At 45.7% G+C, this 27,674-nt stretch overlaps 1 protein-coding gene across 1 annotated transcript; it reads right to left on the bottom strand.

Annotated features, from left to right (window-relative positions):
• Positions 1-6,107: 6,107 nt before the first annotated feature.
• Positions 6,108-27,566, bottom strand: LOC138681515 (ADP-dependent glucokinase-like). Its single transcript, XM_069769084.1, has 6 exons — positions 26,901-27,566; positions 20,121-20,280; positions 19,255-19,445; positions 9,300-9,396; positions 8,700-8,836; positions 6,108-8,502 (listed from the first exon to the last, which is right to left on the bottom strand). Exons 1-6 carry the CDS (start codon positions 27,082-27,084, stop codon positions 7,835-7,837), a joined length of 1,437 nt encoding a protein of 478 aa, XP_069625185.1. The 5' UTR covers positions 27,085-27,566; the 3' UTR covers positions 6,108-7,834.
• Positions 27,567-27,674: the final 108 nt, after the last annotated feature.

Below are 27,674 nucleotides of genomic sequence, written 5' to 3'. Positions count from 1 at the left end.
TTGGTCATCTAATGGTTAGACGGAGACCTGGAGAGGCGTACAAGCTACAGTGTCTTGTACCCACTGTGAAATATGGTGGAGGATCGGTGATCTGGGGATGCTTCAGCAAGGCTGGAATTGGGCAGGTTAATCTTTGCGAAGGACGTATGAATCAAGCCGCATACAAGGTTATCCTAGAACAACAGTTGATTCCTTCTGCTCAGGCAATGTTCCCCAACTCTGAGGACTGTTTTTTCCAGCAGGACAATGCACCATGCCACACAGCTAGGTCAATCAAGGTGTGGACCACCACATCAAATCCCTGTCATGGCCAGCCCAATCTCTAGACCTGAACTTTGAAAGTGTCCCCAAGTGCTGTGTCAAAAACCATCAAGCGCTACAAAGAAACTGGCTCACATGAGGACCGCCCCAGGAAAGGAACACCAAGAGTCACCTTTGCTTCTGAGGATAAGTTTATCCGAGTCACCAGCCTCAGAAATCGCAGGTTAACAGCAGCTCAGATTAGAGACCAGGTCAATGCCACACAGAGTTCTAGCAGAAGACACATCTCTACAACAACTGTTAAGAGGAGACTTTGTGCAGCAGGCCTTCATGGTAAAATAGCTGCTAGGAAACCACTGCTAAGGACAGGCAACAAGCAGAAGAGACTTGTTTGGGATAAAGAATACAAGGAATGGACATTAGACCAGTGGAAATCTGTGCTTTGTTCTGATGAGTCCAAATATGAGATCTTTGGTTCCAACCACCGTGTCTTTGTGCGACTCAGAAAAGGTGAACGGATGGACTCCACATGCCTGGTTCCCACCATGAAGCATGGAGGAGGAGGTGTGATGGTGTGGAGGTGCTTTGCTGGTTACACTGTTGGAAATTTATTCAAAATTGAAGGCATACTGAATCAGCATGGCTACCACAGCACCCTGCAGAGGCATGCTATTTCATCCGGTTTGCGTTTAGTTTGACCATCATTTATTTTTCAACAGGACAATGACCCCAAATACACCTCCACCTGTGTAAGGGCTATTTGACCAAGAAGGAGGGAGATGGTCACCAGACCTGAACCCAATCGAGATGGTTTGGGGTGAGCTGGACCGCAGAGTGAAGGCAAAAGGGCCAACAAGTGCTAAGCATCTCTGGGAACTCCTTCAAGATTGTTGGAAGACCATTCCCGGTGACTACCTCTTGAAGCTCATCAAGAGAATGCCAAGAGTGTGCAAAGCAGTCATCAAAGCAAAAGGTGGCTACTTTGAATAACCTAGAATATAAGACATAATTTCAGTTGTTTCACACTTTTTTGTTAAGTATATAATTCCACATGTGTTAATTCATAGTTTTGATGTCTTCAGTGTGAATTTACAATTTTCATAGTCATGAAAATACAGAAAAATCTTTAAATGAGGTGTGTCCAAACTTTTGGTCTGTACTGTGTATATATATATATATATATATAAAAATATATATATATATATATATATATATATATATATATATATATATATATATATATATATATATATATATATACACACACACACACACACACACATACATACAATTGGGCGTCCCCACATTCATCTATAAAGTAGCAACCATAAGGCAATAGCTGCTGTAAAGTAAATTAAAGATAACAGCAAGGGATTAGCATAGAACTTAAGGCCCCTTCACATTTAGCGACGCTGCAGCGATACCGACAACGATCCGAATCGCTGCAGCGTCGCTGTTTGGTCGCTGGAGAGCTGTCACACAGACCGCTCTCCAGCGACCAACGATGCCGGTAACCAGGGTAAACATCGGGTAACTAAGCGCAGGGCCGCGCTTAGTAACCCGATGTTTACCCTGGTTACCATGCTAAAAGTAAAAAAAAACAAACACTACATACTTACCTACCGCTGTCTGTCCTCCAGCGCTGCGCTCTGCTTCTCTGCTCTCCTCTTGTACTGTCTGGGAGCCGGAAAGCAGAGCGGTGACGTCACCGCTCTGCTTTCCGGCTCACAGCCAGTACAGGAGGAGAGCAGAGCACAGCGCTGGAGGACAGACGGCTGTAGGTAAGTATCTAGTGTTTGTTTTTTTTTACTTTTAGCATGGTAACCAGGGTAAACATCGGGTTACTAAGCGCGGCCCTGCGCTTAGTTACCCGATGTTTACCCTGGTTACCAGTGAAGACATCGCTGGATCGGTGTCACACACGCCGATCCAGCGATGTCTCCAGGGAGTCCAGCGACGAAATAAAGTTCTGGACTTTATTCAGCGACCAACGATCTCCCAGCAGGGGCCTGATCGTTGGTAGCTGTCACACATAACGATTTCATTAACGATATCGTTGCTACGTCACAAATAGCAACGATATCGTTAACAATATCGTTATGTGTGAAGGTACCTTTAGTTAACATCTAGTTAAAACAAAACCTAGTATCCGTGAGATAACCATTAAGCAAGCACAATACAAATAGAATGCTAAAATATGCAGCACCGTCTTCACAATTTTTGTCCTATTAGTAGTGCACCTACTTCTCCGTGTTTACTCAGACTGTGCTAGGAGATGCAGCAAAACCTCTTGAGACTGCACATATGGATGAACAATCCTAGCATAGCCTGACTGCCTGTGCAACCTAATGGGCTGCAGGTGCTCATGCTACCAGTATTGAGAAAATGCAAAACCAGGAGTGGGTGAAAAATGCAGAAACGGTGATGTGTTTCTGTTATACACCACAATGGGCAAAAAAGCAATGAGTGTTACTTGCGTCGTTTGGCCTCCGTCGCAATGCGTCGTTTTGGGAAAAAAACGCATCCGGCAAATGTGCCCGCAGGATGCTTTTTTTTCCCATAGACTTGTATTGCCGACGGATCACGACGTATGGCCATACGTTGCGTCAGTCGTGCACTGGATGTGTCGTGTTTTGGCGGACCATCGTCACAAAAAAATGTTCAAGGGAACGTTTTTTTGTACGTCGGGTCCTCATTTCCTACCGCGCATGCGCAGCCGGAACTCCGCCCCCTCCTCCCTGGGACTTTAGAATGGGCAGCGGATGCATTGAAAAACTGCATCCGCTGCCCACGTTGTGCCGAATTTTCACAGCGTCCGTCGGTACGTCGTCATTGTGACGGCCGCCAGACGACGCAAGTGTAAAGAAGCCTAAGCCATATATGACAGCTGACATCCTACTGCATCAGTCGCAATCAGTTTTTGCATTGATTACGACCCCACTATATTCTGCTGTCAATTGCGACAGCAGCATCCACTTAGGTTCGATAGAAATATAGATGGTTTTGATGCTAAAGGTCGGACAAAGGCTTTGGCTCCCCTCCAAAAACAATCCAATGAAATGTGCACTGTAAAATCCAAATGCCCTCATTCCTGCTGAGCCCCGCAGTGTGCCTAAACTGCAATTACCATCCATATGTATGGCAGTGCTCTAGCAGAAAGAGCCCACTTAATCTAATGCGTGTGTCTCCAGAAGTACAACCTGGGCACAATGTATTGGGTTCTAAGCTGCCGAGAGGTTAAGCTCAGGGGCCGCAAACCTTCTAGGTGGGCCCCCAACCAGGTATAACCATGTTTACAACTGCCCCCTAACTGTAAGGCAAGGATCACACATGCGTGAAACACGGGCGAGTCTCGCATGTTAATACCCGGCACTTGGATCGGAGCTTCCGGCCCCATAGCAATACACGGAGCCGCATGCTCCGCTCCCGAGTGCCGGCGGCAGTGCCGGGTATTAACATGCGAGACTCGGCCGCGTTTCTCGCATGTGTGATCTCGGCCTATAATGGCTCCTTTTCACTTGCGAGAAATACGTGTGAGTCTCGCATGTTAAAACCAAGCTCTGGCGCCGGCACTTGGGAGCGGAGCGTGCAACCCCATGTATTGCTATGCAGCCGCACGCTCCGCTTTGGAGTGCCAGTGCCAGAGCTTGGTTTTAACATGCGGAACTGAGACGTATTTCTCGCAAGTGAAAAGGAGCCCTAAGAGAGCCACAGCAGATTACTATGTTGTTCCTGAAAATAAATTTCTATACAAACACCATATGTTGACCATATAGTGGTAGATACAAGGTTACATTACAGTTCTAGATAGTGACTTACAGCTGATGTTCTTTTTGATGGAGTTCACTTTTCCCATCTTTTTCATCTGGCCCAGATCGACAAGATTTCTTCCAGCCACGACTCGTCTGTAGACATTACAACAAAGACACATCTGACTTCTCCCATTTGCAGCACCATCCCCATCTATCACCAACCTGTACAATCTCCTCATCTTGCTGTGCCGAGTCCCCAATGCTGAGCCGCTGCTGCCATATTTGTCCTTATGGCCGGCGTCACACTTAACGTATGAAAAAATCAGTCTGATTTTCTCAGCCGAGAGTCGCACAAATGTTCTCTGTATGGTCATCTGTGTGTAATCCGTTTGCAATGCGATTTCCTCGCATCTATGTATCCGTATGACATCTGTACGACATACATATTGCTTTACATTTCTCACTGCTTTTCCCCAATGAATTTAATGGCTCAATGGGCTGTAATGAGGAAAACGTGTGTGTATTTCTCGCAAGTCACGCGGTTGGTCCGTGTGGTGACCAATTTTTTCTCGCACCCATAGATTTGTATTGGCGAGACTCGGCCGATATACGCGTACAATCACAGCATGCTGCGATTTCACTTGCACGTATAATACGGCCGAGAGAAAAAACGGTGATGGGAGCTGCCCCATAGATTAACAGTGGTCCGAGTGCCATGCGATGTTTTCTCACATAGCACCCGTTTGTATTCCTCTCTAGTGTAACTCTGGCCTAAACGTATGGAAAAATCGGTCCGAGTCTCCCTGCAGAGAGACGCACACGTGTTCTCTGTATGGTCATCCGTGTGTAATGAGTTTGCAATGCGATGATGCGATTTTCTCGCACCTATGTATCAGTATGACATGCGTATGGCTTTACATTTCTCACTTCTTTCCCCACAGAATTTAATGGCTCAATGGGCTGAAATGAGAAAAGTGTGCGTGTATTTCTTGCAAGTCACACTGATGGTCCGTGTGATGTCCGATTTTTTTTCTCGCACCCATAGACTTGCATTGGCGAGAGTTGGCCGATATACGTGTACAATCGCAGCATGCTGCGATTTCACTCACACGTATAATACGGCCGAGAAAAAAATACGCTGATGTGATCTGCCCCATAGATTAGCATTGGTCCGAGTGCTATGCGATGTTTTCTCGCATAGCACTCATCCGTATTCAAAGCTAGTGTGACCCTGGCTTTACAAAGTAAAATGCTTCCTTTGTGCCCTCTAGATGGTAAAATTGCCCCTTAGAAAATATGAATGCCCTGTGCATTTAAAATAATACTTTGATAGTCACAATAACCAGAGTGTCCCTATAACTATACGTGCACAACAATGTCCCCTGAGTTCCCCATATACAGTAATGTCCTCTAAATCCCCCATATACAGTAATGTCCTATGAGTCCCCCCTTGTACAGCTCACTTATATACAGTAAGATGTCCTCACAGCTCCCTTATACCCAACATGATGTCCCCACAGCTCCCCTATACACAGTATAATGCCCCCACACTGTATGACACCCCTACACTGTATGATGGCCCTTTTAGTAGCCTCCATATTGTTTGATGGCAACCGCCGTAGGCCCCACATTGCACGATTGCCCCACAGTAGTGCCAACGGTGTGTGATGGCCACCTTGATGGCCCCCATACTGTATGATGACTCCACAGTAGCCCACATGCTGTATGAAGACCCTCACAATAGCCTCCATACTGTATGATAGCCCACTCAGTGTATGACAGCCCGTTTGTAGCCTCCTTGCTGTATGATTGCCCCCACAGTAGCTGCAACGGAGTATGATGGCTCCCCCAGTAGCCCCAACACTGAACTGGATTGCTGCATGTTTGCACATTATTGGTAAAGTACAGTACAAATAAAGCAGAAAGTTGCTGAAGGCAGAGCTTTAGATGGCCCAAATAGAAGACGTTCTGTATGTTGATCAGGTCCAAAGACATGTGCGGCAGCAGTGAGATATCGGCTAGTGAATCTGTGCCTTTGCCCTGGAACTGAATTATTGTAGAACATAGATAAGAATGCTCAATTCAGTTGCACCATTTCAGAGAACCTTTTTAATGACATGGTAAGTGAGAATTAAAACAACATTGCTTTAAAATGTAAACCTATTACAAACAGATTTTTTAGCCTTAGAGGAAGAAACAAAATACAAAATCTCGGTCCTATTCATGTACGGTTATTGAAGTGACAAAACTGCAAACAAGAACTATGTACCCTGGTCGTGTCTTTTTGTTGCTTTTCAGAGTAAACCGTAAAATATGTGTAAACTGTGGAGCTGTACTAATCAGTGAGCACACTTTTTTTTTACATTTTATAATGCCACGGCTTTCCCAATTGAAATCAATGAGTCAAACATGGCACGCTATGGTTAAAACAATAGTCACTGAAAAGTCCAGATTACTTAAGTGTCTATTGATCAGCAAACAGCCTGTAGCCGAAATTACTTGTTTAGGGTTGAAAAGGACCCTCACTGGGGTAGGTTTTGAAGCCCTCCACAGACGTCCCAGACACATGTACAGCGGGCTCCATAAAACATGCATGTGTTCCACGTGGGATGTAAGCAGCTGTTAGCCAACACCCCCAGAAAAAAAACGAAAACTGATTTTGAAATTCAACATCCCCAATCTTTCTTTTCCCAGACATCATCTGCAGAAAGAGGGTCAGTAGGTCCCAACACATATTAACTGGTAGGCTGGTCCTGCAGCAATCGGTGGGCTCATTGCCATTAATCTAACATGTATTACCAACCTAACTGACAAGAAAGTAGCTGCCAACAATCCTAAATTTGTCAGCCAACGCTGACTGCTCCTCAATTACCGTCCCTAGAAAGTGGTCTATAAACGTGGACACAAACTTGTACATTACCGAACCTGGTCCGAAACTCAACTTTCAGTTTTAGTCTGAATTTGCATCTGATCAATTAAGATCTTGATCCTTACAACAAAACAAGAAGTAAAATAGAAAACAAATGCTGCAGAATACATTAAAAGTTTGTAAATACACTCAGTAAAAAAAAAACATGTATCCACCGGCAGAAAATACCTTGCCTATTTCACTTAAAAAGGTATGAATAAAAAAGAACCCTGCAAATTAAGGAACACAACATAAGAGCATATACTAAAAAAACAAAAAAAAACACAAAACCAAATATTGTGTTTATTCACATTGGTCAATTCTTCCTAAGGAACTCCATATAAGAGGTTTAAGCTCAGATCCCCTACATATCAGAAAAAACTCCATTAGGTATGTGCACACTGCGTCTTTTTCAGGTGGATTTTGCCTTCATCACAAAAGCCCCATATAAAATTAACATAATACACAGCAATGGCAAAACGACATTCTGTCTTATGTCTTGTTTTTTAACAACTTCAGGGTTTGGGAACCCTGAAACGGTTAAAATAAGTGAAATGCTCGCTAGTGTTTTCCTGAAGCAGCTTCACCTTTATGAAAAAAAAATGGAATGTGCACCTTCATATAAAACAGGCCGCGTGCACATATCCTTACTCAGGTCTGGATGCCTATGTTCTTTAATGGCAAGTGTGGACAATTGAGGTCCTATGTTCCTGCGGGCATGGGTTTATCCAGATGTGAGTGTGGAAAGGGCTAAACCTTTACTTCTCTTATTTGGGAGACTGACTTCCATCAAACTCTGAAGAAACAAAAAACAATGGCTCAGATCGTGTCACTTTCGGTCAATGAATCCTTATTCGCAGCATCAGAAATATAGCTATCCAGTTAGGGAATGTCGGTCAGCCATTATGTAGCTTTAAATTTGTAATACAAGTCCTGCAGCGGAGATATTGTCTCCTCCACCTGCGGTCTGGAATACTTCAGTACAGACCAATACAGGTGCTAGACATATCTCATAAGTCTCCTCTTCCCAACAAGACACGGGACGACTTTCTTGGAAGGGTATTCTCTGACTGCCCACTTCACGGCTGACAGAGAAAGAGTCATCCATGATAAGTTTGGCCTTGCGTGTGTCAATCCGGGAAGATCCACACACATGCCTATTGGCTGTCAGAGATGCCTTTGCTGTGGCAGACATGGTGTTCTTCCACATCGATCCTTTGGTCACCATCATGGCCTGGAAAGCTAAAGTGTGAACATGTAGTCGCGTCAGTTGCCTTTGGCCCCTTTGAGGTTCTTTGAATCTGAGAAGCTCATAAAGCTCCCGCATTTGGTCCAAGATGGAGGCCACACGAGGGTAAGGGTCTGATAACACTGTAATGTTTCCTCCTTTAATAAGACTCAGCAAATTGGGAAGCTCCTGCTCATTCATACCCAAGGAATCAGAGTAAGGAATGACGTACTGTAGCAAATCCCTCATCAGATCTTGTTCTACAAAAGAGGCCATCTCAAAGTGGCAACCTATCTCTTGATCCACCGACAATAACATTTCTTGAAGTGCTTGAAGCCTGGCTTCACGCTGACCTGTATGAGAAAAACAGCATTAAAAGAATAAGGCTAGATACATCATACATTATTGCATATGGAGAAAAGAAAACCTTAGGTCTACTGTAAACTCCACAGCATTCCAAATATACATAATTCAATTAAATCAATTCGATACCATAATCTCTAAATGAGAAGCCAGAATATTTTACTGAGTTTTCTCTGAGGGTCATTACCAGATTTAAAGGGAAAGCTGTCCATCATCTGTAACCCTCCAATCACAACGAGATCTGGATCAAAACCTTCCAATTGGGATTTAAAGTCCTCCAGGGAATCGATCATTGGATTGTGTGAATCACTGTGCACGATGTACCTTTGGAATAACAGATTATAACAAGTGAAGCACATGTATTAATATGGCTTTTAAATTAATATTTTCAATTGCAAACAAACCTTAAGTGACAGCATTTGTACCCACTAGAATAATCTAAGGATGGTATCCTAAGGATACCCGAATTCTCATGAAGAAACCCTATGTGTGCATTTCCTTTTAAATAATATAGACATCATTTAGGGGTCCTTTGTTCAATGTCAGGTGTTATACCATTGGCTTTTTTTTGCTGCATAAAAAGCGTGAGGACGGACAAAATGGCGGGTGGCAATAACAGCTGACTTAGCATTTCAGGAACCAAAGTTGTAAAAAAAAAAAACACAAAAGTTTGAAATACAGAATTTTCTTCCACCATCTAGAACCCATCTGGTCCAGTTATTGCTGTATTACAGACATTTTGCTTTACTGGTAACATGTTTGTAGTGTACACTATAAATGTGGTCACCTGTTGGCACGACGTGAAACGTGATTTCCCCATTTAGCTCCAGTTGGATATTCCATTATGAGGTGAATGTCAGCGTCTGTTATAGGCTCACCAGCAACTGCAAATAACAGAATAAACACCCAAATCATGTCGGATCCACTGAAAACACAACCAGAGCAACTTGTGGTACCCAGCAGCTTGATGTACCCATTATCAACTGGGTCAAGTCTCCGCCAATCACTTGATGGTTGGAATCATTTGAGGCAGCAGCACTGGTGTTGTTACCACTGGTTCCAAAGCAAAACATATATTTTATTTAAGGTGGCCATACAAATAACGGTGAGCCAAACCATAACAGCGAACATCTAATGTGTGCTGGTATGTCTCAAATGCTCCTCAACTGCATGTCGGGGGTAATGAATGGACAGGCATGATTTTTTATATCATAAATCAATAGTACACTCAAAAATAAGAAACTTTACCATATATTTTAATCATTGAAATTTGATTTTCTCTCCTCCTGGACTGATCTTTCACTCTCAAAATTCTCAATTACTGAGAAAGAAGATGACAGTTGGTGCTCATAAAGTTCTATGGAGAACTGTCATTTCAGGGGAGCTTGCAGCAAAATGTCTGTCTCTCTAGCTCCACCCTCCTCCACATAGAATTTTAAAGGCACCAACCGTCATCTCCTATCTCAGTAATTGGATAATCGGTTTTCATTGAATACAAATTTTACACAGGAACTGAGATGAAAAGATTAGTCCAGAAGGAGAAAAACAAATTTATTTGATAAAATATTACAAAGTTGCTTATTGTCAGATGTACTACTGATTTATGAAATAAAAGTTAAAACGATGGTTATTCTTTAATATGTCCAGTTCTTTCATTTTCATGACAGTTAAAACACTGCTAGAAGGGTCTGACAGTGGCATACTCTCCTCTCCCCATTGAAAACACATACTAATTTGGCTAATTTCAACATGCATATGTATGAGTGGGTCAGAAGGAATAGCGGTTGACTAAGAGAATGGAAACCTTTAACCCCTTCATGACCCAGCCTATTTTGACCTTAAAGACCTTGCCGTTTATGAGGTAATAACTCAGGAACGCTTCAACGGATCCTAGCGGTTCTGAGATTGTTTTTTCGTGACATATTGGGCTTCATGTTAGTGGTAAATTTAGGTCAATAAGTTCTGCGTTTATTTGTGATAAAAACGGAAATTTGGCGAAAATTTTGAAAATTTCGCAATTTTCACATTTTGAATTTTTATTCTGTGAAACCAGAGAGTTATGTGACACAAAATAGTTAATAAATAACATTTCCCACATGTCTACTTTACATCAGCACAATTTTGGAAACAAAATTTTTTTTTGTTAGGAAGTTATAAGGGTTAAAATTTGACCAGCGATTTGTCATTTTTACAACGAAATTTACAAAACCATTTTTTTTTAGGGACCACCTCACATTTGAAGTCAGTTTGAGGGGTCTATATGGCTGAAAATACCCAAAATTGACACCATTCTAAAAACTGCACCCCTCAAGGTACTCAAAACCACATTCAAGAAGTTTATTAACCCTTCAGGTGCTTCACAGCAGCAGAAGCAACATGAAAGGAAAAAATGAACATTTAACTTTTTAGTCACAAAAATTATCTTTTAGCAACAATTTTTTTATTTTCCCAATGGTAAAAGGAGAAACTGAACCACGAAAGTTGTTGTCCAATTTGTCCTGAGTACGCTGATACCTCATATGTGGGGGTAAACCACTGTTTGGGCGCACGGCAGGGCTTGGAAGGGAAGGAGCGCCATTTGACTTTTTGAATCAAAAATTGGCTCCACTCTTTAGCGGACACCATGTCACGTTTGGAGAGCCCCCGTGTGCCTAAAAATTGGAGCTCCCCCACAAGTGACCCCATTTTGGAAACTAGACGCCCCAAGGAACTTATCTAGATGCATAGTGAGCACTTTGAACCCCCAGGTGCTTCACAAATTGATCCGTAAAAATGAAAAAGTACTTTTTTTTCACAAAACAATTCTTTTCGCCTCAATTTTTTCATTTTCACATGGGCAGTAGGATAAAATGGATCATAAAATTTGTTGGGCAATTTCTCCCGAGTACGCCGATACCTCATATGTGGGGGTAAACCACTGTTTGGGCACTCGGCAGGGCTCGGAAGGGAAGGTGCGCCATTTGACTTTTTGAATGGAAAATTAGCTCCAATTGTTAGCGGACACCATGTCGCGTTTGGAGAGCCCCTGTGTGCCTAAACATTGGAGCTCCCCCACAAGTGACCCCATTTTGGAAACTAGACTCCCCAAGGAACTTATCTAGATGCATACTGAGCACTTTAAACCCCCAGGTGCTTCACAGAAGTTTATAACGCAGAGCCATGAAAATAAAAAATAATTTTTCTTTCCTCAAAAATGATTTTTTAGCCTGGAATTTCCTATTTTGCCAAGGATAATAGGAGAAATTGGACCCCAAATATTGTTGTCCAGTTTGTCCTGAGTACGCTGATACCCCATATGTGGGGGTAAACCACTGTTTGGGCGCACGGCAGGGCTCAGAAGGGATGGCACGCCATTTGGCTTTTTAAATGGAAAATTAGCTCCAATCATTAGCGGACACCATGTCACGTTTGGTGAGCCCCTGTGTGCCTAAACATTGGAGATCCCCCAGGAATGACCCCATTTTGGAAACTAGACCCCCAAAGGAACTAATCTAGATGTGTGGTGAGGACTTTGAACCCCCAAGTGCTTCACAGAAGTTTATAACGCAGAGCCGTGAAAATAAAAAAATCATTTTTCTTTCCTCAAAAATGATGTTTTAGCAAGCATTTTTTTAGATTCACAAGGGTAACAGGAGAAATTGGACCCCAGGAATTGTTGCGCAGTTTATCCTGAGTACACTGATACCCCATATGTGGGGGTAAACCACTGTTTGGGCACACGTCAGGGCTCGGAAGTGAGGGAGCACCATTTGACTTTTTGAATACGAGATTGGCTGGAATCAATGGTGGCGCCATGTTGCGTTTGGAGACCCCTGATGTGCCTAAACAGTGGTAACCCCTCAATTCTACCTCCAACACTAACCCCAACACACCCCTAACCCTAATCCCAACTGTAGCCATAACCCCAACACAACCCTAACCACAACCCTAATTCCAAGCCTAACCCTAAGGCTATGTGCCCACGTTGCGGATTCGTGTGAGATATTTCCGCACTATTTTTGAAACATCCGCGGGTAAAAGGCACTGCGTTTTACCTGCGGATTTTCTGCGGATTTCCAGTGTTTTTTGTGCGGATTTCACCTGCGGATTCCTATTGAGGAACAGGTGTAAAACGCCGCGGAATCCGCACAAAGAATTGACATGCTGCGTAAAATACAACGCAGCGTTTCCGCGCGGTATTTTCTGCACCATGGGCACAGCGGATTTGGTTTTTCATATGTTTACATGGTACTGTAAACCTGATGGAACACTGCTGCGAATCCGCAGCGGCCAATCCGCAGCCAAATCCGCACCGTGTGCACATGGCCTAATTCTAAAGGTATGTGCACACTGCGGAAAACGCTGCGGATCCGCAGCAGTTTCCCATGAGTTTACAGTTCAATGCAAACCCATGGGAAACAAAAATCGCTGTACACATGCTGCGGAAAAACTGCACGGAAACGCAGCGGTTTACATTCCGCAGCATGTCACTTCTTTGTGCGGATTCCGCAGCGGTTTTACAACTGCTCAAATAGAAAATCGCAATTGTAAAACCGCAGTGAAATGCGCAGAAAAAAACGCGGTAAATCCGCCATAAATCCGCAGCGGTTTAGCACTGCGGATTTATCAAATCCGCAGCGGATAAATCCGCAGAGGACCAGAATACGTGTGCACATACCGAAACCCTAACCCTACCCCTAGCCCTAACCCTAACCCTACCCCTAACCCTACCCCTAACCCTATTCTAACATTTGTGGAAAAAAAAAAAATGTCTTTATTTTTTTATTGTCCCTACCTATGGGGGTGACAAAGGGGGGGGGTCATTTATTATTTTTTTTTATTTTGATCACTGAGATATAATCTATCTCAGTGATCAAAATGCACTTTGGAACGAATCTGCCGGCCAGCAGATTCGGCGGGCGCACTGCGCATGCGCCCCCAATTTTGGAAGATGGCGGCGCCCAGGGAGAAGACGGACGGGACCCCGGCAGGATCGGTAAGTATGATGGGGTGGGGGGGGACCACGGGGGGGGGGGGGTGATCGGAGCACGGGGGGTTGAATCGGAGCACGGCAGGCGTGTAACGGAGCAGGGGGGGCGTGGAACGGAGCACGGGGGGGCTGGAACGGAGCACGGGGGGGCTGGAACGGAGCACGGGGGGTGGAACGGAGCACGGGGGGGGGGGGTAGAACGGAGCACGGGGGGGGGGGGGGTGATTGGAGCACGGGGGGGGGGGGGTGATTGGAGCACGGGGGGAGCGGACAAGAGCACGGGGGGGAGCGGAGCACTGGATGGAGGGGAGCCGGAGCAGTGTACCGGCCAGATCGGGGGGCTGGGGGGGCGATCGGTGGGGTGGGGGCACATTAGTGTTTCCAGCCATGGCCGATGGTATTGCAGCATCGGCCATGGCTGGATTGTAATATTTCACCCGTTATAATAGGTGAAATATTACAAATCGCTCTGATTGGCAGTTTCACTTTCAACAGCCAATCAGAGCGATCGTAGCCATGAGGGGGTGAAGCCACCCCCCCTGGGCTAAACTACCACTCCCCCTGTCCCTGCAGATCGGGTGAAATGGGAGTTAACCCTTTCACCCGATCTGCAGGGACGCAATCTTTCCATGACGCCACATAGGCGTCATGGGTCGGATTGGCACCGACTTTCATGACGCCTACGTGGCGTCAAAGGTCGGGAAGGGGTTAATCAGTAGATAGAAAAATGTGTGGCAAGTTCTATTGTCCTATGAATGAGATCTAGTTGATAATTATGATAAGGAGTATTGATAAGCGTGGTGTATCAAATTGTATGAACTAAAAGTCCCACAACGGCTCTCTATGTATGGGGAAACACACTGGAAGCTTAAAATATTAAAATAATGAACATTGATCAATAAAAGAAATAAGGACAGATCTACTGGTGACAAAACATTTTTGTAGCCCTGGCTATGACATTTCCCAGGCAGAAATATTAGCATTACAGGAAATTTCAAGTCTGAAAGAAGACAGGAGTCTGGAAGAACAGACTTTCAGACAGTCAGAACAGAAATAAATGTGTCACATGGATTTATATAATTGTACATTACATAATAACTATACCTCTCTGACACTAACAGTGGACCGCTTCTCACAGAATAAACCCTCCCCCCAAAAAACAACACCTTAAAGGGGACCTTTCACTGGATTTTATTTTTATTTAGACTGAGTACTTCACAGATTGTAGAACAGTTTTTCTTCTGTGCCCCTCCATTTGAAAGTTATATCCCCTAATAATAAAGAGCTTGCAATATGTTAATTTTCCCTTCAACCAACTAGGCGTACACTACATAACTTCTCTATGGGCATTTGCATTTTCTCCTCTTTGATATTGGCCAATCAAAACACAAAAAGAAAAAAAAGAAAACTGTTTCAGAATCAGTACCAAATAGAGAAGGTTATCCATTTAAGGCTACGTTCACACGTTCAGTATTTGGTCAGTATTTTACATCAGTATTTATAAGCCAAAACCTTTGTTGCACTCCTGGTTTTGGCTTACAAATACTGAGGTAAAATACTGACCAAATACTGCTAGTGTGAATGTGGCCTAAACTAAAAATCCAGTTAAAGATCCTCTTTAAGGCTTCTTTCACACTTCCGTTTTTACAATCTGCACAGGATCCGTCAAAATGTTGAAATGACGGATCCTGTGCAGATTGTAAAAAACGGGTGCACTGGGTCCGTTTTTCTGAAGGACCCGTCGAGGCTATGTGCACCTGTTGTGTATGCATCTTCAAAGCGGTTTTCCGTTGCGAAAACGCATACACAACACAACCCAGGTAAAAAATAAATAAATAATCGCAATATTCTTACCTTCTGGCGTCCCGCACAGCATTACCGATGCTCGCGATGCTCCTGGCAGCTGGCGTTCCCAGTAATGCCTTGCGTGCAATGACACCTAATGCCTTAGTGGTCTCGCGAGACCGCGATGTCATCGGGTCATTTCGCAATGCATTACTGGGAACGCTAGCTGCCGGGAGCATTGGTAACGCTGCGTGGGATGCCGGAAGGTAAGAATATTGTGATTTATTATTATAATTATTATTATTTTTAACCTGGGTTGTGCTGTGTATGCGTTTTCACAGTGGATGTATGTTTTTTATTTTTAACATTATATCTTGTTTCTATTGATGCTGCATAGGCAGCATCAATAGTAAAAAGAGAGAGCGAGAGAGAGAGAATTTCCCTGACTGGAAATTCTTCCACGCATGCTCAGTTTCAAAAGACGGAACCCGCCGCTGGATTCCTGCTTTTGACAGTCAGCGATTGATTTTCCGACATACAGAAAAAACGTTCCTCGGTGCATTATCCCCCCCCGACGGACAGCGATTTTCTGACGGATCCAGTGCACGACGGATGAAACGGATGGCCATCCGTCACAATCCGTCGCTAATACAAGTCTATGAGGAAAAACAGGATCCAGCAGAAAAATTTGCTGGATCCTGTTTTTTCAAAAATCGACGGATTTCGAAGGGAGATAAAAGACAGAAGTGTGAAAGAGGCCTAAGGTGCACATACACATTTGACTAAAGGTACCGTCACACTCAGCAACTTTGCAAAGAGAATGACAACGATCCGTGACGTTGCAGCGTCCTGGATAGCGATCTCTTTGTGTTTGACACGCAGCAGCGATCTGGATCCCGCTGTGACATCGCTGGTCGGAGCTAGAAGTCCAGAACTTTATTTCGTCGCCAGGTCGGCGTGTATCGTCATGTTTGACATCAAAAGCAACGACGCCAGCAATGAGCATAGGGCCCCTAGATGTGTGTCGGATCGGTACACTCCGGCTGTTTCACATGGGGCTAAAAACCAGCGAGAACGAGAAGTGAGTCGCCGTTACGTCACTGGATCGCTCCTGCATCGTTCTGGAGTTGCTGTGTTTGACGTCTCTACAGCGACCTAAACAGCGACGCTGCAGCGATCTAGTTTAGGTCGGATCGTTGTCTCTATCGCTGCAGCGTCGCTGAGTGTGACGGTACCTTAGGCTACTTTCACACTAGCGTTTTTTTAAATCCGTCACAATGCGTCGTTTTGCAGAAAAAACGCATCCTGCAAAAGTGCTTGCAGGATGCATTTTTTTCCCCATACACTTCTATTCACGACGGATTTGCACACTTCGCATCCGTCTTGCGACGAATGCGTCGTGCTTTGGCGGACTGTCGGGAGAAAAAAACCCTACATGTAACGTTTTTTTCTCCCGACGGACCGCTTTTCCGACCGCGCATGCGCGGCCGGAACACCGCCCCCACCTCCCCGCACCTTACAATGGGGCAGCGGATGCGCCGGAAAAATGCATCCGCTGCCTCCATTGTGCAATGCAGCAAACGCTAGCGTCGGAATCTCTCCCCGACGCATTGCGACGGGGAGATTCCGACGCTAGTGTGAAAGAAGCCTTAAGGTTGGCCAAACCTGCCAATATCAGTGGACTCTGTAAACAGTCTATTGTGTATTGGGGAGCTAAGGATCTGGCATGTCCGATTTTGGACTGCCGCCAGAGGAGTCGGCAACAGTTCTCCCATAGAGAACAAAGGAGCACTAGGCAGAGCATATGCTCATGTGTATGAGGAGCTAACTTTTGTGTATGGTGCCCCTTATTCTTTTCTGAAAAAGACACCAAATCCACAGCTCCATGGTTCTCTGAAAAAAAAAAAAAAAAAAAAAAAAAACATTCCTATACAAAGAAAAGGCACAAAATTGGTATATGAAACACTGGCAGAAGGATGGTAAAATAGTGGGAAAACTACAGCCAAATGAATAATCTTCAGTATTCATAAAGTTTATCATAAACCATGGGGAAGAAAACAATGCTTAAACAGGTTGCAGTGATAAAATAATACTGCTCATGCAACATTTTTGTTTAACCTTCCGCCATATTATGTCTATTTTACATGCACAGAACATCTAAAAATACGTTTCTCTCAACTGTCTGATTAGGAAAATGCCCCCAAAAAAGCACAATTACACTACAGTTTAGGTGCAATTTGTGATCCAAAACAAGTAGAAGACTCATACAGAATGGGAAATAAAAAAGGGATTCTTCGCCTTCCAGCTCGAGTCAATAGGTACTCTAAGGCTATGTTCACACATTGCGGTTTTTACTGCGGAACCGCGGCGATTTTGCCGCTGCGGATCCGCTGCAGTTTCCATAGCGTTTACAGTAACATGTAAACCCTATGGAAACCGCAAACCGCTGTGCACATGCTGCGGGAAAAACCGCGCGGGAACGCAGCGGTTTACGACCCGCAGCATGTCACTTCTTTGTGCAGAATCGCAGCGATTCTGCACCAATAGAAATGCATTGATCCGCTTACTTCCCGCATGGGGCTGTGCACACCATGCGGGAAGTAAGCTGATAATGTGCGGGTTGTACCCGGGGTGGAGGAGACTCTCCTCCAGGCCCCGGGAACCATATTTTGAGTAAAAAAAAAAAAATTTAAATAAAAAATCATGATATACTCACCTCTGAAGTCTCAGCGCTGCAAGCGGCCATCCGGTCTCAGGTTTGCTATGCAACCAGGACCTGCGGTGACGTCGCGGTCACATGACCGTGACGTCACGAAGGTAACTTCTCGCACAGCATCTTTGGAACCGGACCGCCGCCTGCAGCGCCGAGGAGATCGGGACGTCAGAGGGTGAGTATATCATGATTTTATTATTTTTAACATTACTATTGATGCTGCATATTGCTGCATATGCACCATCAATAGTAGGGGTAAAATCCCGCAGCGGAACCCGCAGGACAAACCGCGATAAATATGCAGGGATAACTGCAGCGGGTTTGCCCTGCAGATTTATCAAATCCGCTGCGGGAGAACCCGCAGGGACAGGACGCTATGTGTGAAAAACTGCAGGTTCAAGTGAAACTGATACTTGCATCATGTTATTCTAGGTTTACTAGTTAGATATTTTTAAAAAATGTCAGCCGCTGGAGTTTAAATACAAAAGGGAAAAAAATAGCAAACTTTTTCATTTATTTAAAAACAAAAAAACATTGACTGGTGTTAACATATCAAATGCTGGATAAATATAGGCACGCCTATCTTATCTACTCCATAAATGTGCATGCCAAGGTCAGCTAAAAATGATTGTTTACTGTACAGAAACCCCTCTGGTGGTTGCTTATTTCCAGGAACAATAAACAGGCATGTCACAACATACAGTTCTCATCCTTGTTTTACTGATTTGATTAAAAAAAAAGAAAAAAAAAAAAAGAAGCTGAGATGCAATAACACACACAACCCATGTAGAGGTGTGGCGCTGTTTATGAATCACTAGAAGGAGATTACTGCATACACAATGATTATTGAATCTAGGGAGAGGTACATGGAAAGGCACCCCTACATTTTAGGCTAATGTCAATGGAACCCACAGATATTCAAATGTGTATAGGTCGTTCTGACTCTAGCTCAGGAAAAAAAAAAAAAAGAGGGGACGTATCCAACCTGCTGAATTTCAACAGATGACCCCTTTGTTCTCCCCAGAAGCAAGTCGCTTCCACAGCAGTCTAGAAATGGCACAGAGAACAGTACAAGAGGCTGAGCTTTCCTCTGTATGTATGGGGTAGGTCAGAGAGAGATAGCTGGACCAACACCTATCTAATGTATACTGGCCCCTAAGCATCCAACTATCAAGTTAGATACAAGATATACAGACTCAATATTCTGTTCTTGACAATCAACACAATTATTTATTGCTTTAGCAGCAGAAAAAATAAGTCATCATGGGATGTTACCTGTGATACGCTCAGACAACACACTCATTTCTTCTGTACTCAGACGGCCGCCAAGAAGGACGTCACATCCTTCAGCAGCTAAGCGATTGGCCATAACTGGAGCATTCCCACCAAGAGCCGACCTCATTTCTGAAAGTCTTTTTGATGCATCTACAAGTTTCCCGAATAAAGTTTCGTTGGACACGTATCGTCTGTTCAGAACAAAAGATAAAAAAAAAGTCAAAAGACACAATTATGTCTTTCAAAATGTTTTCTCCTGAACATAGCCCCTTAGTGGGACTTTCCACTATTAGCCAGGTTGGAGAACCGCATACATTTATTACATACGGTAGTTGACTATTCACTGGAAAGGACAGAATTAAATACTAAACTCTCCTGGCAGCAGTCATTTGTAGCTGTGCAGGGCAAAGACAGCTGACCGCCTGGGATTTCTGAAGCTACAGTGCCATACCAGTGCCCGATCATTCACGTGTCAGAAATTAAAGAAGGGAACCCCTAAACCTGTTATTGTCCTTATGTCATTCTATATTCTGGCCAGGGCAGCATAAAATTGAGTAAGTATTTTGAAAATGACCTATAAGAAGTCATGGGGGTGGAGCTGCTCCTCTCAAAAGTCATGCCGGTCCGTCCTCCTCCTGGCTTGATCAATGTCCAAAGATTGATTGCATCATCCCAGCAGCATGGGTATTGTGCAAAATATCCTAAGGCCAGTTCACCTTGTAACACCACATGCACCTGGAAGTGAGTTGTGATGATGGACCTGATCTGTGGGATGTCAATCAAGCCAGCAGGACAACAGGCTGCATCGTTTTTATTTCACTGAATTAACATTGGCATTCATATATACTAATATAATTTATGCTTACTCTGAAGCAGCGCCGGGAGGAAAGAAATAGGCAAAGCTCTCCGCTAGTTGTGTCTCGGTCTCAATAAAGTTGTGGTGGACTGGGTTGTAGCTCGGCTCTATGGACGCCTCCTGCATTAATGCCACTCCATCTACTATGATGTCGAGGCAACCTCCAAAACCTGAGCAGAAAATTAGAATATTAATTTAGAGACATTTCTAAAGAATACAAGCGATTTATGATTTATTGGGAACAAGTAAACATTGAGAAAACAAGTTGATCAGGAAATCATTTGTATAAAGTCGCCTGATGTAAATTAACATGAACTAATTTTACTAAAACAGAATAACAGCAGTGTAATCTGCGTATCTCTAGGTGTTGTGGCGCTACATGTACTGGGTGCCGACAGATAAAATAGACTGCGCCTGCTATAAAGAGACTCTGAGAAAGCCATTCTTTATACTACTAATTAACTAGTAAACATGTAAGACTGCGCTATAGTGGATGAGGCCGAGTACACAAATTCTAGGCAAATGGGTGGAAACAAAGGCCTAAGGCAACAAAGCCCTGAATAACCGGATCTTCAAGCAACAGAGAACCAGTTCTGCAGTCAGTAGTTTACATAGATCCCACTGACCTTGTGCAACCTCGGCATTTGTATGTATATAGGTCTTCATACCTAAAATGAGATTTTTTTTCTATAACTCTACCAGTAGTGACCAGTGTGACCCTAGAGTCAACACAAAGACCACTGACCGACCCAACCCCATGACAGGCTGAATCAGACTAGAGTGATGCCGTGGAGTTATATGTTCTTCTTGGCATCCATGATTAATGCTAGCCATTATTGTGGGACCTGAAAGGCAAGTCTTTGGCCTCACAGTTATATGTAAAATTGATTAATCCTCGTTCTTCAAGTAATAATAACGTCACTTATGTGGCAGTGAAATGACACCTTCAAGTGGGCAGCAAAGAATTAACCTTGCCTGGTTTCATACCAATACATTGCAACAAATGCCTCAGCCCCCACTTACTTGAGCTGTAATTCCTGACACAACCCAAGGGCAGGGGTGGCACTTTTTTTTTTTTTTTTTTTTTTAAAGGAGGCAGTCACATTTCTATCTGCTTTTCTTTAAAAAGGGTTGTCCATTCTCAGACATTTTACAGCATACTCACCAGATATGCCAGAAAAGTCTTGAGGATAATGTCCCAGTGTGTCTGAGAATAATGTCCCAGTGATAGGAAAATTGCATCTATTTTAAAAATGGGTTACAGTCATGTGTTCTCTCCATTCATTTGTATTAGAGTTCAGAAAATGGCAGAGAATGTGTACCAATCTCTCCACTGATGGCCACATGTACAATGGCACAAATGTTCGAGATAGGAATAACACCATCTCCCCTGACTCCTCTATATATTGGCTGAGTTGCTCCCATTTCTATACGAGAAAGCCACTGACAGACATTTCTGGCACCAGCTCATCTAGAGAAAACAAACACATTGGCCATTGGAAAGCCAACGTGGCAGATTCTTCTCTTCCCCAACGACATCTGTTGGTGTAGAAGCAGGAGGCTGCGATATACATTAGACTGTTGGACGATCCTACCGACTTTAATCTAATATTTATGAGCCCTTAAACTCTGTAAAATACCTAAAATAAAAACACTCCTCAGGTACTCAACCTCCCTGGGTCCAACGAGAGCTGCCTGCTGCTGTGGTGACGTCGTGTCGACAGTACAAATCATTGCTGTAGCTAATCACTGAGCTCAGCGGCTGTGGCGAGGGTGATGGCACGGTTTTGTTAGAAAGCACATGATAGCCCCTTTGACCAGTGATTATGTAAGTACTGGGACTTCATATGGAAATGAAGTGATGCTGAGAAACGCACCAAGCTCCATAAGTAAGAAATGACAATATGGCGTTCGGATACTGGCTCCGTGACAATGGACTATCGGCCCCTATACAATTCTCATTCTCCATTTTTGTAACAAAGATTTTCTGGGTCCAAAAGACATCTGTATTTTAGAGCTTTCCGACTGTACTGCAAGTCACATACAGTAACGATAATGGCGACTGAGAAATCACATGTAAGAAGAGGGGCCGGACCGGGGGTACCTCTCTTGCGCTGGGTCCGGAACTGTCCGGGCCGTCTCCTTTGTTGTCTGGGGAAAAGCTAAAAAATCCAGAATGACCTTTGCACTTGACAGTAGGGGGCATGACTAAGCTAAAAAGGCCAAAGCGCATGCGGAAGCAGTCAGTCCTGGTGAGAACAAGCAGCGCGCAGCAGGGAACAGTAGGTTCTCCGTCCACTGAGCACCGTGACAGCGCAGGTCCGGGCGATAGACTCCCTGCGACCAGATACAGAGACTGTGACGAGAAATGTGCCCGGTGGCTCCTCCAGCTGAAGGTGCCAAACGCTCCGGGCCAGTAAGTTCCGTGCGCGTGCCGTCTAGGAAGGACCGGGTGACTCTCCGGGAACTGTGCCTCATCTCACCCGCTTATATCTGTCGAGCTACGTCCAAGACGCCAAGGACCCCCCCCCCCCCCCATCACTGCCGGAAACCGGATCACCAACGCCTTCAGGACGACACTGGACTCATCATGCGCTAACTGCATTGGCGCTGCCATTTGAACCTAGGACTCTACAGTCAGGAAGCCACCGGACCGAACTGCTTCATTACTAATTGTTGCCGTTTAACTCACCGGCACATTATTTGTGTTTATACCACCTGCTATACTCCTATTTACCCCTTCCTCCCCTGCGTGGAGTAACCCCTGTTCAAGTAAAATATAGTTAACCCTTGCTCTGCCTCCTGTCTGTTACTGCATCCCACAACCTGCTCACACACGATCTTACCATGCCGTGAGAAAAGCTGCAGGTGCGAGTTTCTGTTGTCACTGGATAAGACCCATGTGGAGAATCAGGCAAATAGTATCTTCTAATCCTATACCAGCAAGTGCAGATGCAGTGCTCCTGAAGCACGCCTAGCTCACCAGTATGATGGGGCCAGCTCACCACCTAATGTCCTAATGTGTATGGTGGCATCACAGGAAAGACGTGTCATTGTAATGGGAGAATGATGCATTACCCAGCACTGAGGCTACTGATCGTACGCTGTCCTAATATACAATGAAGAGGAGCAGCACTTGCTAAGGGTGTGTTATTCCGTGGCGGATTACATCAGGATTTGCTGCAGATTGGACAGCATAGTAGAGGGGATTTTATCCGGCAACCCTGTGTATCCGGACATGCGGCGCGTCTTTCCAGTCCGCAGCATGTCTATTTATCTTGCAGAGACGCTCCATCTCCGCAAGATAAATACCACAGTCCTATGTATAGGATGTGGTGATTCCGCCTGTGTTCAATGAACGCATTTTGATTTTTTTCCCAGACCTGTAGATTTGCTGATTAATCCGATATTTGATTTGTTAAATCAAAAACAGACGTGCCTCTGTGATTTTGTGCAGACCACTAGGGCTGAGAAAAAAAAAAAAAAATTCAGATATGTGAACAGCCTCAAAGACTATCATAGGTATAAGTTCTATCTGTGAAAATCATATATCTCTTCAATAGATGTCTGAATAAGAGCCAGTTTCTCTCATTCGGAGTAAAGATTGTGATGTGCAGACTGAACACAGGTCTTCCTAGGCTGTAAAGTTTGGGTCAAGAGATAAGCCACCGGTCCAAAAATTGTAGTGACATGGTCTGAGAAACATGGACATGTGAGTGCAGCCTAAAGGCCCCTTCACATTAAGCGACGCTGCAGCGATACCGACAACGATCCGGATCGCTGCAGCGTCGCTGTTTGGTCGCTGGAGAGCTGTCACACAGACCGCTCTCCAGCGACCAACGATGCCGGTAACCAGGGTAAACATGGGGTAACTAAGCGCAGGGCCGCGCTTAGTAACCCGATGTTTACCCTGGTTACCATGCTAAAAGTAAAAAAAAAACAAACACTAGATACTTACCTACAGCCGTCTGTCCTCCAGCGCTGCGTTCTGCTTCTCTGCACTCCTCCTGTACTGGCTGGGAGCCGGAAAGCAGAGCGGTGACGTCACCGCTCTGCTTTCCGGCTCACAGACAGTACAGGAGGAGTGCAGAGCACAGCGCTGGAGGACAGACGGCTGTAGGTAAGTATCTAGTGTTTGTTTTTTTTTACTTTTAGGATGGTAACCAGGGTAAACATCGGGTTACTAAGCGCGGCCCTGCGCTTAGTTACCCGATGTTTACCCTGGTTACCAGTGAAGACATCGCTGGATCGGTGTCACACACGCCGATCCAGCGATGTCAGCAGGAGTCCAGCGACGAAATAAAGTTCTGGACTTTATTCAGCGACCAACGATCTCCCAGCAGGGGCCTGATCGTTGGTCGCTGTCACACATAACGATTTCATTAACGATACATGGTGACTGATCGCAGAACAAAAGGATCACCTTTTAACATGGCACCTTATAATTGTTCATGTGGTCATGTTACAGCACACGCCACAACACACTTCTCACCAGAAATCCAAACTTGCTGGATCTTTGATTGAAGGCCCCATGTGACTTTGCCATAATAAACCACAATGTAAGTTGCATGTGACTACTGTGACTTCTTTGTGATTTATATGTTAGTAGTGATGAGAAAGCGTGCTTGGATAAGGTGTTATCTGAGCATGCTCGAGTGTTAATCCAGCATTTCAGTATGCTTGAATACTATGTTTGAGTCGCCTCGACTGTTCGACAGCCGCAACACATGCAAGGATTGCCTAACAGCCATGGCGACTCGAGCACACCGAAACGACTCGATTGAGACACGAGCATGCTCAGATAACACCTTATCCACGCACGCTCGCTCATCACTAGTTAGTTTACTGCCAGTCATGACTTATTTTAGACGAGCGTATTTCAAGGACTGTATACAGATCCCAATGCCGAGACTGACAATGGGGTCTCGATCTTAACTTACAACTTCATAGACATATAAGAAGCTGTAAATTCGGGTCGGGAGACCCATGGTCAGTCCTAACACAGACCATGAAATAAGTCCTTCTGAAACCGGCTTTAGCTTGATGTTTGGTGGCCAAAATTGCCGTACAGCCCCAGCCTAAAACAGGCTGTCATCAACTTGTGTCAGAGAAAATAGCACACATGTCAGGCAATGGCTATTTCCGCATGTCTCTGAGATGCCCATCTGCGTTCATCACCAATCAGCTTCCACAGACAAACCTACCTGGCGTCTGGGAGAACTGCATGAATAGCAATTGCCCATCATGAGTCCTAGTCACAGACCATGGCCACAGTTACCCCAATAAATGGAAGAAATCACCGCTCACCTTTGTCCACCACAACGTAATCTCTTTGTGAAATTCAATTTTTAAGAACCCCAGCGCCATACGCTCCCATCAGTCACCGCCATACGCTCCCACCAGTCACCGCCATACGCTCCCACCAGTCACCGCCATACGCTCCCATCAGTCACCGCCATACGCTCCCACCAGTCACCGCCATACGCTCCCACCAGTCACCGCCATACGCTCCCATCAGTCACCGCCATACGCTCCCACCAGTCACCGCCATACGCTCCCATCAGTCACCGCCATACGCTCCCACCAGTCAATGCCATACGCTCCCACCAGTCACCGCCATACGCTCCCACCAGTCAATGCCATACGCTCCCACCAGTCACCGCCATACGCTCCCATCAGTCACCGCCATACGCTCCCACCAGTCACCGCCATACGCTCCCACCAGTCACCGCCATACGCTCCCACCAGTCACCGCCATACGCTCCCACCAGTCACCGCCATAAGCTCCCATCAGTCACCGCCATACGCTCCCAGTCACCGCCATAGGCTCCCATCAGTCACCGCCATACACTCCCACCAGTCACCGCCATACGCTCCCACCAGTCAATGCCATACGCTCCCACCAGTCACCGCCATACGCTCCCACCAGTCAATGCCATACGCTCCCACCAGTCACCGCCATACGCTCCCACCAGTCACCGCCATACGCTCCCATCAGTCACCGCCATACGCTCCCACCAGTCACCGCCATACGCTCCCACCAGTCACCGCCATACGCTCCCACCAGTCACCGCCATACGCTCCCACCAGTCACCGCCATACGCTCCCATCAGTCACCGCCATACGCTCCCAGTCACCGCCATAGGCTCCCATCAGTCACCGCCATACGCTCCCACCAGTCACCGCCATACGCTCCCATCAGTCACCGCCATACGCTCCCACCAGTCACCGCTATAGGCTCCCATCAGTCACCGCCATACGCTCCCACCAGTCACCGCCATACGCTCCCATCAGTCACCGCCATACGCTCCCATCAGTCACCGCCATACGCTCCCAGTCACCGCCATAGGCTCCCATCAGTCACCGCCATACACTCCCACCAGTCACCGCCATACGCTCCCACCAGTCAATGCCATACGCTCCCACCAGTCACCGCCATACGCTCCCACCAGTCAATGCCATACGCTCCCACCAGTCACCGCCATACGCTCCCACCAGTCACCGCCATACGCTCCCATCAGTCACCGCCATACGCTCCCACCAGTCACCGCCATAGGCTCCCATCAGTCACCGCCATACGCTCCCACCAGTCACCGCCATACGCTCCCATCAGTCACCGCCATACGCTCCCATCAGTCACTGCCATACGCTCCCATCAGTCACTGCCATACGCTCCCATCAGTCACTGCCATGCTCTGTACGTAGTGCCACAGTCATATATGCTATATAATATATATATATATATATATATATATATATATATATATATATCCAGCACCAGTGAACTCACCGATCGCTATACGAGGGGGGCGCTCCGCATCCAGACCAACTTTCTGCTCAGCCTGAAGCAGAGATGACAGCACCGTGTCCAGCCGGTCCTGCAGGGTATCCTTCTCCACATGGTGGAACCAGTAAGCAAGCAGCAAGACAAGAAGTGACAGGAGGGGGATACACAGGTGCTTGGGGGCAGCCATGAGGGAATCCTTCAGGGCTGAGTCAGCACATACACCTCTCCTCCTGTCAGGGTGCTCTGCACTCTGGCTCTGCAGCTGCACAGCACTAACTTCCAGATGCTGCTCTGTAATTACGTACGTACAGGAGACATGACAGCCCCTGACTACAGGCAGCGCCTCCTGCTGGATGCAGCGCGCATTACTAGCACAGAAGCCCCCTATTAGCACGGTGCATCCCTGCAGAGCGGCGGCCGGGCACCTTCCATCCAGTCACCGCTGCTCCTGGCCCGAGCCTCTTCCTCTGAGGTAGGAGGGGTCGCCAGGACACACACGGAAGCGACACCCGGATACACCCGGCAGGGAGGGGCAGGCTGAGGAGGCTTGTGTGCCGTCCACCCTGCCTCCTGGCATAACCTCACCCTCCAGCATGTGTGGAGGAGGAGCAACCAACAGTGGGAGCTAGAACAACGCCACCCGCATTCATCCTTACACTCAGCTGCTGCAGCACCTCTTAAAGGAGCCCTACAGTTGGTCTTTTAGGAATGGAGATATGCTAGACAGGCATGAGAGTAGAGTACATTGCTGTGCACTTTCCAATTGAAGAGCATTAC

Source organism: Ranitomeya imitator, chromosome 5, assembly GCF_032444005.1.
Source record: "Ranitomeya imitator isolate aRanImi1 chromosome 5, aRanImi1.pri, whole genome shotgun sequence".
Lineage (NCBI taxonomy): Eukaryota > Metazoa > Chordata > Amphibia > Anura > Dendrobatidae > Ranitomeya > Ranitomeya imitator.
Note: the sequence above shows the minus strand (reverse complement) of the source record. Positions and strands in the feature narration are given on the sequence as shown.